Here is a 22,358-nt window from a genome sequence, read left to right as displayed (position 1 = left end):
AGATGTCAACTAGAATGAAATTTTTTTAATGTTAAACATGTAATCAAACAAACAAAAAGGATCTTATCTAGGTTTTACATCATTTAAATTTTTAAGAAAAGTGAGGCGTTTATTGAAAAAATGTTTGTTACATATTGAAATATATTGCTTGGGAATTTATTTCTTAAAAATAACATCATCCAAATGTCAACTGTTGTGCTCACGGCATTAATTTAATCGTGCACTGAAATTGCCTATGACTGTTCGGTAAGTATTCTCCGTGATGACTGCTATTTCATGACAGATATTTTCGTTTAATTGTGCCCGGAAAATCGGTTTATTAGCTTAGATTTTACCTAGCTACACAAGAAAAAGTCCATAGGTATAAATCAGTACTAAATGAAGACCAACTTATGTCACCTTTTCCAGGAAAAAATTTCAGGACCTTGTGGCAGAAATTTATTGGACTTGTGTGAATTTGCTACGTCCTGGAAACATGTTTTTTGGTAATAGCCATATAAGTTTAGGAGTTCAGAATTTGTCTAAAATTTGCACATATCACTCTGAAATCACTGTAACTGTGCGTCCCATTTTATCTTAAGAAAAGAAGTGCCTATAATTCCTTATAATTCCTCGCGCTGACATCGTATCCCATACGGTCCCATTAGGTGAATGTAGGGGTTTCTAATATTTGTATTTTGGATTGGTTGCACTCCATAAGTGGCAGTTTTACTTGATGACGTGTCCATTAAGATGAAAATGACCTTTATCCGAAAACCAGATGCTATTAGAGGTTGAAAAGCTCCCAATCATCTGGTTCACGAAGTCATACCTTTGACCATCATCCTGAAAATATTATAGAATTTTTTACGCACTACTGTCGCCGAACTACCATCTATATTAAAGTTGCTCACGATTTGCTCCCGAGAAACGCTCGATTGTGACTAAATTCCCAACTTCCAATTGACTTACCTTCCGCGCCCTTGAATCTGTAAAGGTAGAAGTTGGCAGCTAATAATAAAAATTCTCCTTTTAGTTAAGGTTTATACTGACATGAAACCCCGAATACTCAGAAAATACTACTTTAATAGAAAATTACATTTTGATATAAATTTCAATACAAGATTAGAGTTTTAGCGATATAAGGTGGAACCTCCTGCTTTGATCAATTATTTTTTTGTTTTTGGTAACCGGCCTAATTAGTTATTATAATCAGAACAATCAAATCAAGTGTTTTAATTTTGAATGTTACCTTACAAGAATCGACAATGTTCATTATTTCTAAAGTACAACAAAATACAAATTATTGGTAGCTCACCGACTTCAAGAGGTCGTATTATTGAACTTCGAGAAACATTGATAAAGTCAGGAAATATTGGACCGTCATCTAATTCCTTACCTGAAAACATTTCAAAATCCAAATTCCAAAGATAATGATAGATTACATATAGCTAGACAAACCTATTTCCACCATAACAAAGTGTGAAGATCGATTATGGTATATAATGACATTCCTTACTGCTCAGGGTCACCAGTAGTATTCATAAGAAGTAAAATGAATACACATTGATACATTCAAGAAATATGGGAACTTCATCCTATCCCTTAACTCATAACACTTCAAACTATCAATAATCACCAAGTAAACGGTCGGTTACAAATAGCCAGACAAGCCTAGGACTACTAGTGCCATAAGTGTCGCAGATTTGTAGAGGACCGCTTACTTCTCATACGCGCTGATAGGTTTCTTTATAACTTGATTATACCCAGAATGGATAAGAAATCCTGATCTTCAGGGCATTATTAAAGTGGTTAGCAGAAACTTAGATTATCACCACAATATTTATATTGGATATTCAGGATTCTATGGTACTGAATATACCTTAATTACATGCTTTCTTTCTTATCAAATTGAATTGAGAAAACCTTTTTTGAATTATATTTTGATTCCAGCAAGAAAACCAATACTTATCGTGAAGCATGATGCTTCTTTAGAAGAGTTAAAGAACGCAGGGCATGAGGTTTTGATAAGAAACCAAGTGTACTTAAATGTGTATGTACCAGATCTGATCCCTTTGCTCCACACCTGAATCACTCATAATAAAACATTGGAAAAGATATTTTTATTTTTGGAGATAGTGTTCATTAAAGTAAACACATTTTGCCATCGATTATCTAGCACTTTTTGAAATAAAATTTGTTCAACATTCTGCAAATCAACGACGTATGACATTTTCCGAAGTAAATCGTTTATCACCCAAGTGCTCTCCAAGTTTTAAGTAAAGACGGTAAACACTAGATCACAAATCTGGAAAACATAGATTCGCAACAAATTCAAAATCTGTTTAAGCTATTGTGACCGTTGGGATGATCGACATGTCACTGGACGGGTTATCATAATGCGCAACTTTCCCAGCATTTTTCGGTTACAGCCTCACGTAATTTTGGAAAGGAATTCAGATAATTATGACTTGATATTGAGGTTTTCTAATCTACTAAAATTACGCCTTCAGTTTCTCGAAATCGACTAACATGACCTTCCCTGATGAAGATTGTATCTGCAATTTTTTCGGCGGTGTTGAGCCTTGATGCTTCGACTCCTCTTTCTGCATTCTAGCGATAGATCCATGACTCATCCATTATCATCAATCTAGCAAGAATTTTGTTCTCTTGTCAATATTCCGGAAGATGACGACTGCATAAATATATTTCAGTTTGCTTATGTGGACTCGTAGTACCTATCATGATAAATGAGAGGACAGATCCCTATCTTCAGCTTGCAACACGAGATCATACGCTTTGTTAACATTTGTGTATATGGTAGGAGTTGCGGGTGCTCCACCTCATCTTCATCTGTATCTGACTATCTACCAAGTATAAACTCACAGAAGAATCTTCTCACTATGTTCAGATTCCCCTGGTATATCCACCAAATCTTTGTGAATTTGCTTTGGCATCAATTCTTTTATACGCAAGTATTTAATCACCAAGTGGTTCTCGACACAGTTCATTACGTTGAAATCTGATTCTCAAAATAAGACGTGATGATAATAGTATTGATTTATAAATAGATCAGATTCGGACTAAAAGGATCAAGCTTGATATATAAAGTTAATCTTCTACTCCATTTAGAAATGTTTTTAAGGATCTAGAAGTTGATGTGAGCCTTCCCGAAACTTTAACTCGTGTGAAGATATGTATTAAGTATAGAGTTAAACAACTATGGTATAATGGAATACAACTGCAAGAGAGGATTCTGAGAACAATATTCATCGACGAATTATGGTAATATGGTTTATATAATTACTTTAATTGACTCAATCTTCTTTATTGAAAATGAATTGTTCCATTCACTATCTTATTTTACAGGTCTATCCAAAAGTACCTTTATTCTATTGCAATGTTTTTCTTATTTCTTAATTTATTTAAACTGTTCTTTAATAAAGGGGTAAATTTATAAACATTGTCTTTCACTCACTTAATTTATTGTTATTTCTAGTAAGGAGAAGTTTACCTTCGGTAATGATGTGCGAGAATGGTTTTTGTGCTGCAGTCTTGGTCTTGGTTTTCCAGAAAACGCAATATCAAGAACTAGACAGGGTGCTAAACTAACGAAAGACTACTATTATGTAAAATTTCAATTTATTCAAATACTGCTCTTAATTCTTATAATTTTGTGGATGTTTGTGGACAAGTAGTCTTTAAAGAAGATTTTGTTTTCAGAGTCCCGTTTTAAAACTTATCATCGAATTAAGTATTCTTTAAAGAGCCCCGAAGAAAGTTAATCTAATTCAATAAAACGAAAAATAATCATATAAACACGCAAACACCACATTAACTTTGAGCACTATCTTAATGTTAACATATTTTTTAAAATGTATAAAACAAGTGGCCAATAAATTGTCACAAATATGAAAAAATTCTCTTGGAATCATAGACCAAGACTGAATCTTGTAAGACCAAGACCTCATATCACACTGTAAGACCAAAACCAAAATCGTATACCTAAGACCAAAACTAACCTGGTCTTGGTCTAGATCTTGCGTTTACTACTAACTTATCTTAGGCCCATGAAGACGATAATTTAGTTATCGAAATAGACCTCAGGCAGTCTAATTATGAGTGTTGATTTAATAGTAGGAGTATCCAGATTGTACAGTATGAATTTCACCAACGATTACAGAAATTTTATATTATTGATGATCTAGAATCTAGATGTATAAAATGTTCAGTTTTTGATGGTTGAATCAATAAGAACCTGCAGAATGGTTTGTATAAATAGACTAAACTGATCCAATATATCCACATTGTGTTGAAAAACAAATTTCTCTGCGTCTATACCTATTTATTTGGTCAATTCTGAAGAAAACACTGAACTTTGTTTGCTTCAATAGGTTTGATTAGATTGGTTCGTTTGTGAATTTCTTGTATCCTCTTATCGTTCCGAGGTTATGTCTTCAAAGTCACAGATAAGTCCTCTTTTTAGATCACGAGGTTAAATATTTAAGCTGCTCTTCTCTATATTCTTGATGTGGCTACTTAATATTGTAGTACAAAACAACTATTTCTTTTATTAATGATCTCAGAGGATTATAGTGAACTAAATCATTTTTTTTTTATTTTTTTTCGTCCAGTGAAAGCCAAAAACGTGGGTGATTCCTAAATAACGTTTAAATAAATGTTATCATATGTTGTAGGTGCAATGTAGTGAAAATGTCAAACTTCTGCTTATGGTGTACTCCACATCCATTAAAATGTCCGCTTTATTATTGTTATTTCCGTAATTTAGGGCTGGAATGTAACAATAATTTTCCAATACGGTATGATGTTGAATGGCAGAACTGTCCCGACCACACAATAGTTGTGGATCACATTGCAACTAGACATATAATTTTGACATATATGTATAGTTACACAACTGAAAGCGATGATGAAGATGAAGTCCTCGATCTATCTATGGAGTAGGAAACGCTAATTTATAGTATATAAAATAGGTTGTTATTATTATACGTATTTTGTCTTTTATTTTGGTTAATAAATTACACATAAAATACAACTAAATTATTTTCTTCAATTTAATATGGTTTTAAATAAATAATTATGCAATAACATGAATATTTTTTCGAATAATGTATAATTACTCCTTATGTGACTATAATTACAAATCAGTAAAGGGAATTAATAAGCGCCATCAACAAATTAGAAGAAGAAGCTAGGGATTACGGGGACTGGAAATAAATGCAGAAAAAACAAAATGTATGAAAATATTGGGAAAACCAGAAGAGAGAGCAAAACCAACTGAAAACTAACAAGCACGAGTATAATTATGAAACAGTATCGACCTTTAACTATCTAGGAATAACGTTGGGGCAAACAACCATTGACAGGATAAAGGAGAAGATACAAAACGGCTATCCAGCCTATGGAAGAAATAAAAACCTATTGAAAAACATAACCAAAAAAAAAACAAAATAAAAATGTACAAGACCCTAATAAGACCATTAATCACGTTTAGAAACAACAGTAAGCAACAAAAGGGAAGAAGAAGAAGAAGAACTGAAAAGAACCGAGAGAAGAAAGAGACTATAACAGGTCCAAACGCAACACAGAAGGGGAAAAGAAGAGCAAAGAAAAACGAAGAAATAGAGAAAGAGTGGGAGAAGGAAAATAAAGTGAGATACATAAAAGCACAAATACAACTGGGCTGGGCATATAATAAGAAGAAAATCAACTGAAATGATCAAAATAATAACGCAATGGACGCCATTGTGGCCAAGGAGGACGAAATAGAGGAGGACATAAGAACACTTAATATAGAGAACTGGAGAGCAAAATGCCGGAAATGAATGGAAAATAATAACAAATGTAGCAAAGATAAACGATAAATAAAAAAAGAAAACGAGGTGTAATCCCCCTCAAAAAGAATTTTAAAGCGCTATAAGCTATAGCCATAAACCAAAGGATTCAAAAGCTTGATGATGATGATGATGACTCCTTCTTTCCCATCTGAAATTCCAGGAGCTTAAAAATCTGAGAACAGGATATAGTAATACTGCTTATTTTTCAAAGAACGGTAATTATTACAATATTTAAGTCAGAAAGTTATCGATTTGAATTTGAATTTGGAAATTAGTTGTAGTTCTTATAGCCCAATAGACCTGCGTTAATAAGGAAATTATTCAAGTAATCAAAAAGCTTTTAATTTAATATTGTGATTTAATTTTATACTATAAAGTAAAAAATGTCTGAGTCATTTTAGTATGTTTCTTTATTTTCGTACTAAATTTAGGAGTAGTCGCCACCAATGATAATTTCATAGTTAAAGAAATAAAAAAAGGAACGGATTATTGAACCCTGTTTTGGATAATATTATATTTAAAAAATATCTATAATTTTTATACTCATCTATCTGATATAATGACATAATATGTCAATATAAAAAAATTGATTCATTAGGTAATGCACTGGTATGCAGTCATTTGAAGAAATCATAGTTGTGTTTTTGGGAGTCTGCGTACTATTTATGTTGTCGTCTTTGTTGTTGTTGTAGTCTTCCATTAATTAAGCTCCAAGTTCGGCAACGTCATTAACAACTTAAGATGATCCTGCAATTTATTTACTTTTCTTGTACGATCCTATCTATTCGTTTCCATCTGTTTGCAGAAATTCCGATGGGAATTTTAGGAACTCAAAGTCTTTTTTGATACATACAATAAGGGCACATTTCATTAGTTCTTCGCTGTGTCCATTTATATAAGCATCCACCATGTTTTATATAGTGTTTTCAGACACACTGTCATCAGAAAAAGTAAACGTTAAACTCTTTTAAGTATTGTGAAAGTTACAAATCATTTTTGGGAACAGTACATGTAGATCTTGCTTGAAACAAGCTATTTATGTGAATTTTGGCTATAAATGAGCAGATGTTCCAAGTTTCTCTTTCTTCTTGTGTAAACAGCTTAAGCTGATCTTGAAATTGTCTTACCTTACATGTCCTTTACTATCCAACAGGCTCGATATATTCGCCCTGGTGCTCTGGCACCCCTTCAATAAATATAATCATAAGCTCTAAAAGTTCTCTGTAGCTCCTTATAGAGAAGGAACTAGAACAGCGGTCCCACCCCCGAACATTAAGTGCCTTGCAGCATTTCAGCTTTGATTTGGTAGTCATGTCATAGACAGGGGTGTGTACTAATGTATTTATTATCAGGAAGCTGGGCGGCGGTAAATATTGCCACCGGCTCGATCTGCATAACAAAACCGTATCTTCTTAGGGTAAGCATGTGTTCTTCATCCCCTTTGCACTTGTATACTCCTTTGCTTGTCTTATTGTTTGGATCCTTCCGTCTATTAAATTCATGGCCATTGACAGTACCTTGACAGTAGCATTTTGTCAGAATCTTTTGTCTGGTAGTGAACGTAGGTATCCTGTATGCTGATGCTAATTGGTAAAGGTCCATCGGCTCGTGGGGAGTTCGACATTGTTGACTTTGCCATTTTTGTTGCATGCATCCACATTATAGTAAAAAAATTCAATCAATTTATTTTCCATATTAGCCACATAGCTGGCGTGAAGACCCTGCACTACTTTTCCATATAGGATTTCAAGGTGTTTTCTGTCCAGCCACTTATACTTTTTGGTGTGCTGAAGCTTTTGTTCGCTTAGTATAAGGTATTCTTAACCTTATACTAATACTTATACAGTTATTTATGGCACCTCGTGAAGACTTTAATCTTAGTCTTCTTGGGTTTGCATAAAATCCCCACGATTTCCGGAGCTCCCTCAATGATTTGTAGTATAGGTTACTGAATTCTTATAGGGTCATCTATGCTCAATATATATAAGCAGAAAAAACACGGATAAAGGAATACTTAAATAAAACTACATAATCTAATACAAAAATTTATATTTTCATGATTTGTGTAAGCAAGGAACTAAATTTGGTGAAAAATAATCAATTTTCTTTACCTGCCCAATATCCATATAATCTGCAGTTGCAAAAAATTCTCAAAGTTAAGAAATAAATTATTTCCATGAGGGATAATAGGGAAAATCCTGTGAAAAGACCTAAGAGCCCTCCAAAATTAGCCAAAAAGTCCAATGGTCCATAAAGAGCGTTTCTTTGCGAAAAAATGAAGTCTGAATTTTTGAAGAAGACGATTAGCTCCGACTTTGATTTGCTGAAATTTGGAAAAAATGACTATAAATAGGATCTACTACTCAAAGCTTTCTACTGAAATAGATTCCATGGGCTGTTTTAACTTTATTAAACATATTGATTTATTTCTGTTTTGACGTTTCAAATATTTAATATTTCAAAATGTCACGATTTGGTTGTGGTACTGACGATAATATTAATGAAATTATAGAATCAAACATACCAAACATCATAGTCAAATTATTAACAGCATGCGTGATAGAAATACCTACATCTTCAATCAGTTATAGAAACTAACACGTCTAGATCTTCACTTAACTTTTCTTATTGTTCTTTTGTTACCAACACCTTTAAATAAATTGCTTTTGCTCTGTATTTTGTCTATAATTAGGAAAAAATTTTTATCCGAATAACCCTCGATCATTGATGAATGCTCAAAAATTTTATAGCAACTTTCTCTACCTTGTTCCTTATAGGCAAATATTCACCTTTTTTTAAGTTTCTATACATTAATTTCGAATAAGGAATGCATGTCACTAGTTAATATTTGAGTCAATAACATTCAAACGAACTTTGACTTACTCACATTGAAATCGAAGTAAGATTGAAAAGGGATTGATAAGTACTAGACCAATCCCATTTTCCATACGACGTTTCCATATTGTATGACAATTCAGAACACGGTGGTAAACAATTACATTTCGAAACGTTACCATGTTTTTTTCTTCTTCTCGTTGAATTTATTAGGCTACTGAAATCTGGCAAATCTGAAAGATCCATCTCTGATGCAGCGATTTTCATGCATTCACTTGAACGCTTGCCACATATTTTGGTAGTATTTGCTTCTAAAACATATTTACAACCAATTAATTATTTGATATCAGTGAATATACTCTAGATTCAAGTTTCATAGGTCTTAGACGCAATGTCTCTTCGGGACACTATAGCTGGTATGTATAGTGCTTCTCTATCTATATTCATGCAACTAAAGTATAAAATCAAGTAAATTTGTGGTGATTCTATTTCTTCTGTTCACTGGTTTTTTCTAATATCTGTTAAATTTTGCTTTTATATATAATGCTCACAAAATTCCAATTATCTTCAAAATGATTTCCTTTAACACCTATTTCGTGTAAATTTTTACTTTCAATTTCAATTCCAGTATGGTAATATTTAAAAACAAATATAAATTCAGTTTTCTATATGCTAGAACATAAGTTTCTTATTATTCAATTTTGTTCTACCTACACGTTTTTCTTTAGTAATTCCCATCTACTTTCCTGTTCCCTACCCTATTTTATTTTTTCTTCCCGCAGTTCTACAGCTGGAGTTGGGCTACCACCAAGGACCCAACTGGTACACCACCACCAATACACCAAATTCAACTACAACAACTTGGAACTCAGTTGAGGGCTGCAAACATCCCGATTTTTCATAGATAAGTCCCAGTTTGATATATAGAAATCTGAGTTATTTTTCATTTTATAACTACTTTTTTATTGTTGTTCTTTATTACTTTTTAATAAATAATTCATTATTTACTGAAAACTTTTCCGTTATTCTCGGCAATAAAAATTGATTTGGAGAATCGTTTCGGAGAATTTCATGAGATATTCTCAGCTTTTCCACCTTTTCTATTCACTTTGAACTTCGTTCGTTAAAAATCTAAGGGCGTCGAATTTAATATTAGTTTTTCACCCCATCCAAGTACCAGTTATTTATATACTTTAACTGAGGCTGATACCACTTCCTGAGGAAGAGTCTCAAGCTGGGGAAGTGAGGTTACAACTGTTATGTTAATGAATTTGTTTTCTTACTTGGCATATAAAATGCGACACATCCACAATGATGTAGAGTTAAGTTTGTCAAACATTCCAGTCTACAATTATTAACTGTATAAATTTTGAAATATTTCAATGGTTTTTCATGAGAGAAGTAGCAATTTCTTGCTTCAATATCATAATCACTAAGCGCAGGAGAAGTTTTAATCACATCTGGAGTGATACCGACGACTACCACTTCGTTTTCAGGTACCTAGAAAGAAACTTTCAAATAAAATTCGATCAAAGTCAAATTGAGATACTATGAATCTACTAACCATGATATACCCTTGCATTGATCTTGGAATATTCGATGGCAGATCTATTACTACCTGTAATAAAAAAAGTTCCATTTATCTCTCAAATAGGTATAAAATGAGATAGTAAAGGAATATTATTTTCCAGTTGTCCCTGTCCATCATAGTTTTGGATCAAATTTATACAGAAAATTTTTAAACAAATAGTCGTAGATGAGAGCAATTACGTTAAAGCGATAGATTAGATACCAAATAATCTTTCTTTTCTTTAGTTATGAAAACATACCAATGGGCCCGTTACATTTTTCGTTAAATATGTTTTCTTTTCCATTGATTCATTGTTGCGGCTGAGTAGTCACAAGTTTTCGAAGAAACTAATTTATTGTCGACCTCCAATTCTTTTCAAAAAGTTTACGCTTAACAGAAACAGAACAAATGTTAGTGGGGAAATTTTTGGGGAAATTATCCTTTATATTCGCTGGTAAGTTTTTCTAAATCTTTTTAAATTTGTTTTTCATATATACTGCTAGAAAATTTCTATTTCATCGTCAGTGATATTTAATAATTTTCCTCAAACTTATATATTTTGTTACTGTTTGGAAATTTGTATTTTCTGTTTTTTTAAACCATAAAACCAACATAATAGAGCAGATTTCTTTACAGTTATATTTCGAAATATAGATTCAGTTTTTGCACATGTTAGAGCATAATCTTCTTTATATTCAGAATTTCTTCCTCATTTTATTTTCTTAGCAGCTCTGCAACTACCAACTCACGAACAGAGTCATAAAATACAATACTGAACTTGAACTAAGAGAGTAGCGAGCCACCGGAGGAGTCGCACGGTACTAGGGCACTTCTCTGGAATATCATGCACGACAGTTTTCGGCATTCGCCGATGACATCGCTCTTGTCATTGTAGGCAAATATTTGAGGGATCTGCAAAACCTCTTCAATGTCTCTACCGAGAGATATCTCAACCATATTAGTCAGGATCTAGCAGTTTACAATACAGAAACGGTTCTAGTAAGTAGCAGGAAGAAACATCACAGCCAACAATCTAATATCAGGGTGTGTTTTAAGCAGCAGGTGGAAAATACAGCTACCAAAGCATCAACAGTTAGAGCGACCTTGTCAATAATGAAGCCCAATATAAAAGCCCTCAAGCAGCACAGGTGAATGCTCCAAATTATTGTCGTTATGGCATTGCCCTATGAGCTAATACTCTACAATTCAACGAAACACGCATGATGCTGACATCAGTATACCGGTTAATTGCCTTCCATACAATTTCGAAGAAGGCCACCAAGGTAATAGTAGAAATGTTACCTACTGAGCAATTATCTGAGGAAAAGAAGTGCATCTATCGCAGAACGACCAATGACAATGGAGAGACAGGCTATGGCAAAAGACGAAGGGAAAGTGAACCTAACGATGTATCAACTCATTCCCAACTTGGATAAGTGGATACAGCATAAGCGTAGCAATGTTAATTACTAACTGACACACATGCTTTCGGGCATACCTGCACAAATACAAGTACGAAGAGTCCCTGGAATGCCTATCTTGCAGCAAGGCAGACAAAGACGCGGAGCTGGACTTTTTTGAATGTTCAAGATTTGAAATTTACTGACATGGACTGCAAGTCACGCTGGACCAAGGCGTCACACCTGATACCTTGGTCGAGGCAATACTTAATTCTGAAAATAAACGGAATGCAACGCCAACCTCCACCACAAAAGTCCCTCAGGACTTGCGACACTAAGAGCTAAGTAAGTCGTGTTATAACTGACTCTATATAACAGCAAGCCGCTCACACTGTTGCAGTGGAATGTAGGATATTAATTCATGCTCAATCAACGATGACAATGTAGAAGAACTTATAATCCTGAGGTTTCACCCAACCAGTATAAGTTATGAAGAAGGATTTTGGATTCCTTGTACTCTTTTGAGTATGCAGTAAATACAAATCAATTAATTGTTGAGGTTATAATCTTCTCATAAAATCCTCGTATATATTCACTATTTAATTCCATACAAACATATTTGTAGGTGATTCATTGATCAGATCAGATTAGAATTTGAACTTTTTAGCTAATTGAAATGAATAAACAGTATTTGAAGAATTTATACTATGTAAGGAAATAATAACAATTCATTCTTTACGGTGATATACAACCTTTTTACTTTCGAAAAGTAATTTTTGTCAAATACATGTATTCATAAAGTTGTATATATGTCCATGTCGATACTCCCTCCCACCAATAACATTTTCTTGAACTTCACTTAAACAATCACCTGCTGCTCTAAATGTTTTTAAAACCGGCTACTTCTGCAAAAAATTGTAAAATTTCTCTCCCCTTCGTTTTTTGCATTCTCTTACCCTCACCGCTGCTTGACTGCCATATTTCTATCGGCAGTCTTAGGAGTTTGTCTCACATCTGAAGGTGGGGACCTATCAGCATTCGTATAACTGCATCTTTGTGTTACCCATATTCTTTAATCTGTCAGTAACTCCAAGCTGAGCCAATTCGTCGACAATATCATTGCCCCTGAAACCTCTATCGAAGTTTTATCAAATGATGAATTTTATGTGAAATTTCATTATAATTTTCTTATAATAGCTAGACAGCTAATGTCTAATGTATAACTTGAACGAACCAGATTCTTACAAAATTTGAGTTACAATAAAATAATATTATTAGTACTATTATTACCTTATATCCTTGTGAACCAAATGTACAGACTGTGTCATAATCTTTTTTATATGATGTAAGTTTGATGTTTAATGCATTTGGAATTCCAGATAATAAAGCTCTTCTAGGATAGGGCTCCAGTGGAGCATCACTGCTGTATCCTTTATCAATCGTCCATACGTCATCAGTATGTCCAGTTTTGTGAAAATTCATTATTTCTGCACTGAAAAGACATAACTACTACACAATTGAACGACTGCTCTATTTCTAGTCACACTAAGAACTGCCAAATGCCGTCTGACGGTTTGTCATTTTTATGGTGAGAATATTGCAGGGCTACAAATCTTGCCCAACGATAACTCTTCAGGAGTTAGCAAAAACAACGTATCATATGTTTTATTAAACTTATCTGGAAGAACCTTATTTTAATCTGTTTTTATAGACATTATCAGAAGAGCGCACGGAAAATTTTGCGCATATGATAAAAATTAATTATAAGAAAAAACAATAACATAATTTGTATATTTAGGAGTTGTACATTGTACAATTTGTATTATTGCAGAAGTTTAGTCCCTTCGGTATTTAATTCTTTACAACTAAAGATGTTGAAGCAGACGATTAGCAAATGCATGTAACCAACATGTTGGGCACAAGCGTGACAGATAAAAAATTCGACCTTGACTAGACTGTGCTGTACGATTCATTCATTAGTTTGGAAGAAAACTTCCCAGCACCATGGTTTGCTGATCAACTATTCTCAAAGTATGAATTTATTAATCCAGAATAATCTAGAACGGTCTCACATACACCCAAACCCAATACAAAAGCAAAAGTGTCCGTTATTCTCCTCAATATTTGTGTACAACAATTATTATACTTGTTGAAGCAGCTAAATCGCGCAAAAGCTATTTTCAACAAAATATATTTAGTTGGTATGCAGTCTCATTGCACCAATATCATCCTGGTGTAGTAAATAGTTTCATTAAAGTCTCTGAGATCATTACCTAATTATCTAAATTGGTGTCAGACAGTGAAATCGTGTAGCGTAATGATAGTGGATTCAGTATCAATATCACAATAGTGCCAGAAATTATTAGATATTATTATTACATATAAACTTATGATAAAAACTGATAAGTATGAACCGGTTGAAGCCTACAGTAGAATGCAACTTCAAGACAGTCACATCTAAGAGTTGACCCCAATACAAACTCCCAACGATTAAGTGGATACCCAAGGGGAATCCTCAATATCATATGATATACTGAGAAGGTGTGTTTCAATGTAATAGTCAAACTGGTGCCAACTATTACACAAGAATATCCATACTGCAAGCTCTATTGTGACTTGTAATAATAAATAATTGAAGTTAGTTGTCCCCCATAACACGTGGTACATAATATATTCATTTTCGGTTTCTAAAAACTGTAGATTGGTTTTCGAAACCCGCTTCAGACTATATGACTATGATTGTGTTAAATATGATTCAATAAAAGCAGATATTATTTAATAATTCACTTACACTCGCCCCTTGAAAATTTTCGATCTATCTAATATATTAAACGAGTAACAAATTCCTTCATCCGTGATTATTGGTATAAATGAATCCTTACAAGATATAGGTTTTCCCAAAAAACGACACTTCTGCAAAGGGAATGAGCTCTTCGTCTAGAAAAAAATATAATCACAATTAAAAACAACTTTGAAAGATTACGAAAATGTTACTTCCATTTAATAAGTTCTTAAAATGGCGACTTGGGGATCGAAAGATAGAAGAGACCTGAAACCAGGGCGGAAAACAGCAATAAATGTTTTGGTTTCCACTAGTACACTGAGCGCTGAGATAATCACCCTAATTCCGGTAAAGATGAGTTGGTTGATGGAGGTAAATGTCTTCTTGATAATTAGAAATTAACATTTTAATGAATATCAAGTTATCCAGGTACTCTTAAAGAAAACGAAAAGCACCTACCAACGAATTCTATACAACTAAAGGTTTCTTGTTTGATGTTAATATGTTCGGAAAGTACTTCCAGCTGAATAAAACAATTATAAAACAAATATATTGAGTTTACCCAAAAAATAATGCCAATAAAATGGAGCAACAAATCCAAAAGAGTTAAGGGCAGTTGCTTTTTTACATCTATACAAGTTTCAAATTGGTCCTTCAAGACTGTTGAAAATGTAAAATGTTTTAATTGAAATATCTTCACATTGAAGATATTTCTGGCTTTGAATCACTGGAATTGGAGGCTTAGTACGCATTGGAGGATGAAAGGTTGTTGCTCTTGAAAGTTTTCTAAGGGACATCTCAACGTCAAATGATATCTTATCAGTTGCATCATGGTTACTGGTGAAACTTAAAGCTGAATTTATGTGCTGTCATACGTTTCTTTCAGATTTTTTTTCACATAGCAATCCTTTTCACTTATTTGTCTTGAGCAGGAATAATATCTAATATTGTAGTTTTTGGTCTTCTGCACAATCTCCCTTGAAATAATAATCGAAACATCTGGAGTTTCAGAATCTACATCTACATCCATAGGTCTATACATATTATCTTCTGCAGCACGTCTTTTTAACTTTTTTTAAATGATTTTCGATAGAGACATGCGAAACTAGTAGTCTAGTTCGGAGATCGTCTAGAGTTACGATCTCTGGTACTGATCTCTTGTGTTTGTTTCTTGTCTCTATCACGGCGAACACCACCTCCTTTATTCAAGCACGCATTAAAGAATTGCTGTTTATATATCTGATCTGACAATGAAAAAATATTTATAATCAAAACTCATTGATCACGCAATTTCAGAATCAAAAATTAGCCATTTCCCTATGGACGAGAGAATCATTAGAAGATGACCCACGTGCGAGAAGTCCTGTGTCGATGGCTACTCCACAAAATACCAAATTACTTGAAAAATGTTTTCAAGATACTGGACTTTAAAAACAAAAGAAATTGCTGCACAGACAAATGTTTTAAGAATCCTACAAGAGCATTCAAATGTGACAAAAATTTCTGCAAGATGGGTGCTTCAAAATCTCAAGGCATTGCAAAAACAGCAAGTGAAATGTTGAGAGCGATCTCAAGAGATTTGACGCAAGGACCAAGAAAGTATAATCCGATGTACCAAGTGATGAAACTATCGTCTGTTACTACAATCCGACATCCAAAAAAGATTCCATGGAGTGACAGTGGAAAGCAGAAAATAAAGAATTCACTTAGCATCAAATGAAACCTGGGTGATAGATGGCCCAGTAACTTGAATTTCTGACTGGTCTAAAATTCAACTATTTGAGCATTGGTCTGATGAACTATAAATCCTTTCTCCTATAACTTCCAGCTAGCAAAGGGTTGTGTGCAATTCGAATTTGAGCGACTTACATTGTCCTATCTCCAGTTTTGCATCGGTATACCAAAGAAACAGTCAAAAATATGCTTCTTGTCTAATAAACTTTGTTTGAATGGGCTCATCTTGAAACATCAATTGTTTCGAGTTTATATGCATAAATTAATGATTCTTCACATGTGCACATATTTTACATAACCTTTGAAGTACCTTTGACAAATGTTCTCAGTAACCTTCTTTTAAACATTGATCAGTTTTTGCGAAATCCAACAGTAGCAATATTCTAAAGTCTCACGGTATATCGCGACGATCTATTGAATTCATTGATGTACACTTGTGGTGACAACTTATGGCAAATGGCACGAATGTTTTCACATGTCAGTAGTATCAGTAACAGTCAGTGCTGCCAAGGCTGTTGATGTAAATAGCAATCCTCATAAAGTATTACACCACTAAGCAATTGACATCTGGTGCTATAATCTTTCTTTTGATTAAGTGCTCTTTATTTCTCAAAAATAGATAGACTACCTCCAGTTGGAAACAACAGATATAAAAGGACTAGTTTTTCATATTAACAACATCAATATTTATTAATTATTCTGTTATATACGAGTAATGCAGCGAATACCCGTAGTAGAAAAGTTACTTAGAACAACTTAATCCCTTCAACCAGATCTTCGGGACTTCACAAGAAGTTAGTTACTGAGAACTACCTAAAAACATGATTTTTTATTGAATGGATTCAATTCTACTTACATCATTCAAAATTTCATAAAAATCATTTTGTAAATAAACTTTCTTGAAGAGGCCCATATTATAATTCAAGTTGCATAGATGACTCAAGTGTTCCATATGTTTTCGTCTGAAAAATAACACAAATCAATTAATCAAAATCCAGCTCATAACATAGAGAATTTGAAAGTCAAATGGGATGAATTCGTATTCGTTATTTTGGTTATAACGCATCGAGAATAATTGCAAAATCGTCAAATTGATACCATAAATTGACATTTCTTAACACGAAAACGTGATTATTGACAAATTCTTGTTGATATTTTAATATAGTGTCTACTTGGAAACTTTCCCAGTTAAAAAATCTGGAAAGCCGGGTAATTATATAATTCCTATTATTACTATTATGAATGGTGACATCTTCTTGGTTTTATTTGCCGGGGTAATCCCTTCTTAGTTGCCTAGCCCATGGAGGTTCTCAAGAAATGGAGAATCCTCTGGGCATCGCTGGCTTTGAAGCAAGGAATCTCCACTAGGTCAAATCGTAGGACTTTTCTCCATATGTTGATAAAATAATTGTAGAAGATATTTATCGTAATTTTCTCCTCTATTCTATTCTATTCTACTCTATTGTCAACAGTCCGGAACAGCAGCCCTGTCTAATAAACGGCTTTTGTGGATCCTATGATTAGACTTAGCAGAATCTTTACCTTCCCTCTACTTGGTTGCAATATTTCTGTCAACGAGTATTAGTGGTTCGTCTTCCATATGAAGGTTTTGATCTGACCACAGCCACACGACTTGTCATGCGTCTGTGTTTTTTTTCCCACCACTTTTCCACTGCGAATTCAGATCCTGTCAGCAGTTAAGTGACTCCAGGCGGGTACAGTTGTTGGCAGTTTCATTGCCTCTGGGCTCTATCCCTCAGGATTTTATATAATTGAAATTGAAAATTATTTCAATACAGGAAATGCTATTCCACTAGTCACCTGTAAAATGGACAAAAGGAACCCAAAATCAAGATAAATCATCACGAAAGGGGTTTAAAAAGTATAAAGTTTAAAGAAAATTATATATTTAAATAGTTGGACGTGATTTCTGTAGAACTGTGACAATGGAACACTCTCTCTCTCTCATACATATTCCGAGGTTTCAAATATTTCGTAACTGTTGAATTTTACTTAGAAAAATTTAGATACCCGCTTTTAGTGATAATCAAACTAAAAAGTAAAAAATAATTCTGATAAAAGAATCAATGTCACTTTTATAAAAACGTGGGATTTTCAAACTAACTCTGTGTCTCGGAATGAAAATAGTAGAAACTCATAACGACTGTCATCCAATGAAAGAGAAGACCTACGAGTACTTATTGAGTAAGAGAAATAGGAATCATTGGTTACACTTTGAATCTTTACCATTTAATCTATCCTAGTGATACATACCATATTTTTATTCTTACCACCTACATAAGAGATCCACCTACCGTCCATCTTAGCGTATAGAGCAATTTTCAGTTTATTGAAAGAACAGAAAAAGAAAGAAATATTATAAACGGAAATTCTACTCAGCGAACAATTTTCATTGATCAAAAAATCATTTGGACATTCTCCTGACTGGGAATCAGACTCAGAGTTATTAGTTACCAAACGCAAAATTAGTTTTAACTACTCACTCTTCTGGTGTCAGCTGTTTTCTTGTATATAAAGTTTTTCGAAGAACACTTGTGTGATTATACATATTGGCATTGACTTTTGAGTTTGGACATATGGTTACAGCTGGGAATGGTATAGAGTAGATCGGTGTTTCTTTAGTAGCCAATGTAACTATGACTGGACTTTGATCCCATTTATGATAGACTTCCATTATTGCATAGATACATGACGAGAGTGTTACGGAAAACACAATCAACCACCAGATTCTGAAAAAAAAAAAGAATTTTTGTTGATTTGAACTTTTTTAATCTCGATTCCATAATAGGTTTTCAATTTCCCCCTCAATGAAAAAACTAGTGTAGAACATCAGCCAAAGTTGAATAAAAATTTTTGCTAAAAAATAGATAGTAAGGTCAGTTTTCATATGGGAAAATTCCTCAATTTGAGACTATTCTCTAATTCTGAGAAGATTACAATTACTTTACTTTCTTTCAATCTTTATTACTTTGTTCATTGATGACGCAGTGCGTTTTTAAAATTAATAGTATAAAGTGCGATAAATTCGTGTGTTGTTAAGACATTATTGACAATAACAATTCAAAGCAGCCGTGGCAAAAAAGAAAATATGTGATGTTGAAACCTTGTACCAGCACTCGTCAATTATAGTACTTCCTTGGACCTTCTAAAGATAATCGTTAGAGGTTTGTAGCTCCATGCTCTGCTAAAATATGATCATTTCTTACCTGCGATGTAAAATCCAAACAATCTAAACGTGGAAAATCATTGGTTACACAAGGACAATTTCCAGAACCTATCCAAAGAGGACGATCCGAGTGGAAAGTCTTCTTGTGTGACTGGTGATTTTATGAAAGTTCAGTGTACTACTAATTCATTCTTAATAGTCAAGTTTTCAATGCCGATATATATAGTGGAAATATCTAGGTTCAGTTAACTGGAATTGGATTTAAATTGGAATTGGAACAGGACAAGGCTAAGCCATATACTGTGAAAGTTACACGAAGTAAGATCGAAGAACGTGGTGGTATTGAATTCATGCCACTTTGCCAGCATTTAGTCCTGACTTTGTACTGTCCGATTACTATTTATTTACATCCATTTGAATCCAAAAGAGTTGTTTACAATGCAGTACTACGATGTTTTGAATCTAATCCTAAAGAATGGTTTTACCAAAGCCTCAAAGAGCTTGCTGAAGGTTGGGTTAAAACTATAGAATACGTTGAGCTATACTTTGGATATTAAGTCACTTTTTTCACCCTCTATAAAATATCTTATGCATTTAGGGTACCGAATACTGTACTACTTATAAAGACATAAGTTTATAGCTGAAATAATGAAAAAACTACGGTTATCTAATGGATGTATACGACGTTAGTAGTACTGCTGAAACAGCTGATCTGTGCCAATTTGTTCATGTACTAAGCCTATAACTGTCTGCACGCGATTTGTGATCCAAAATACCAAATACACATTGAGCATAAAATGTTTATAGATTTGAAAATATAATTATTAGTAATAAATTACCCCAACCATTCATCCATAATCTGACTATTATGGTAACAACAAGATTCCGTATTCCAAGGAAAGAATTTTCGTATGTGCAGCTGGAGTTAGATCAACAAGCTAACGATTAATGTAGAGGATTAATTGTTTACTGATGTGCAACTCAACGACAGCGATCTGTGCTAAAAGAAAGAGAAAGCTGATTTGTTTGGCTCCTAATTAAAAGAAAAACATTTATCTGGAGAGAAAGCAGCTTTTTTGACAGCAAAAACTTTGGGATACTGATTAGATGAATAAGTTTTGTGTTGAATACAAAAAAATATTGAAAATAATAATTTATCGAGATTAAAGGTAATATTTCACATTTTCTGGAAAAGTCTATAACGCTATTAATTATAAACTTCTAACTAATCGATTTCATTGACATGTAAAACATAATAACTACGATTATATAGCACTTAAACATAGTAATTGAAGTTTAACATTAACGACAATATTATTTAAACATATGATCAAAATTTCGCATCATCTAGGCAACGCTCAAAGTTATTCTAACCAAATCTGTTGTGCATATATGGGTAGCGCATCAAAAGTTACCAGAAAAATATAAATTTTCATCATTCACGACGAAAATTGTCACCGTTAAGTTCTGTAAGAAGGTCAGGGTTAACATCAATTATTTTCTCAAAATCACCTTTGGGAGTTAGTTGACAGCTGAATCGTGTAAAATGTCACGCAATTTTCCCGATGTACTTTGTTATAATTGCGGTGAAAAAATACCTAAAAGTCAAAAAAGGCTATTACACCTTCAATTAAGAAGTGCTATCGTGCATATTTCAGCCAGGATATTAGCAGCCAGGATAAATATTACCACGCATCTGCTGTATCTTATTATTCAGCAATACCTTTTGGTAAACCAGTTATATGGAGCAAATCTACCGTTCTCATAAGCGACTGTCATTTCTGCTTGACCAATATCAACAGCTTTTCGAGGAAACCGAAGCATACGGTATCTTCTTCTTCGGAAGAAGTTCCTGTGCCTTCTCCAGCTTATGGTGTTAAATAGTGTTCGAACAGTTATGAAAACGAAAAAGTAGAAACAGAATTTATAGCTCCTGTCAGTCCTTAGGCACCGCATTTGATTAACTAATTGGAGCTTAATGATCTCATAAGAGATTTGGATATACCCAAAGAAAAAAGTGAAGTGTTAAGGCTGTAACAGTGGAATTTGGAAGTTAAAATTACTATGTACCGTAAATACAGCTCAGTTGGTTTGGTTTCTGAAAGAGAACGACTTAGTATACTGTAATGTTATTGAGACCTTGATATTAAAACTGGTTTATGAACATGGGTCATAACGGAAAAAAAATCACTACTTTTAGCTTGTAGAGTTCATAAAGAAACATATGACATAATGTTAGAAAAGATAGAATTCAGTACACACCAATGGTTATCCGTGATAGAGATACTATGCAATTGAAACACTCAAGAGAGTAATGAACTTTAGGTAAGAGCAATATGGCCGTCAAGAACTGTTTACGTTCCTGAACAAAAATTTTGGGAAATGAAAGATTTCGTTAAACCCGATATAATATTACCACATTTGCACATCAAATTAGGACTAATCAAAAAATTTGTAAGCGCAATTGGCAAAGATGGAACTGGTTCTAAATTTTAAAAACGAACATTTCCTCCTTTCAATGATGCTGGAATAAGAGATGGTGAATTTTTTGAACCCGACGTCAAAAAATTAATTGAAGATACATCATTCATTACCATCTTCAATGAAAAAGAAAGAGAACCTTGGAGAGCATTGAAAATACACTCCCATCTGAAATTTTTCACTAAAAATATGGGCGCTTTAAATGACCAGATGGAGAAAGCCTTTATTAAGATATCGCGATAATTGAAAAGCGCTACCAAAGAAACTGGGAGCCAGCAATGCTTGCGGACGCTGTTGGTCATTATTTAGAAACACTCCTGACTCCTAATTTCGGAGATATGTGAAACGGTCTAAGAAAACATGTATTTTTTTAGAGCTGATATAAATCTGGACTTTCATAAATACTTAAGATTTTTCAAAACAATTAATTTATTTCTCACAAAAATGTGACGGAACTCACCTTTCTTATTTATGTTTTTTATAATAATTACGAAGCACATAATCTTGTCCACTGGGAAGTTTTTTGTTGACT

At 33.5% G+C, this 22,358-nt stretch overlaps 1 protein-coding gene across 1 annotated transcript; it reads right to left on the bottom strand.

The window, feature by feature from the left end:
• Positions 1 to 7,869: 7,869 nt before the first annotated feature.
• Positions 7,870 to 22,358, bottom strand: LOC130445316 (pickpocket protein 28-like). The gene is made up of 9 exons (XM_056780882.1): positions 22,287 to 22,358; positions 18,663 to 18,908; positions 17,015 to 17,120; positions 14,434 to 14,579; positions 12,933 to 13,134; positions 10,237 to 10,290; positions 9,956 to 10,172; positions 8,725 to 8,983; positions 7,870 to 8,160 (listed from the first exon to the last, which is right to left on the bottom strand). The coding sequence occupies exons 2-9, from the start codon at positions 18,851 to 18,853 to the stop codon at positions 7,935 to 7,937; spliced, it is 1,401 nt and encodes a 466-aa protein (XP_056636860.1). The 5' UTR covers positions 18,854 to 18,908; positions 22,287 to 22,358; the 3' UTR covers positions 7,870 to 7,934.

The sequence above is a fragment of the Diorhabda sublineata genome, chromosome 6, assembly GCF_026230105.1.
Source record: "Diorhabda sublineata isolate icDioSubl1.1 chromosome 6, icDioSubl1.1, whole genome shotgun sequence".
NCBI lineage: Eukaryota > Metazoa > Arthropoda > Insecta > Coleoptera > Chrysomelidae > Diorhabda > Diorhabda sublineata.
The sequence above is the reverse complement of the archived record's forward strand: the minus strand, read 5'-3'. Positions and strand labels throughout refer to the sequence as shown.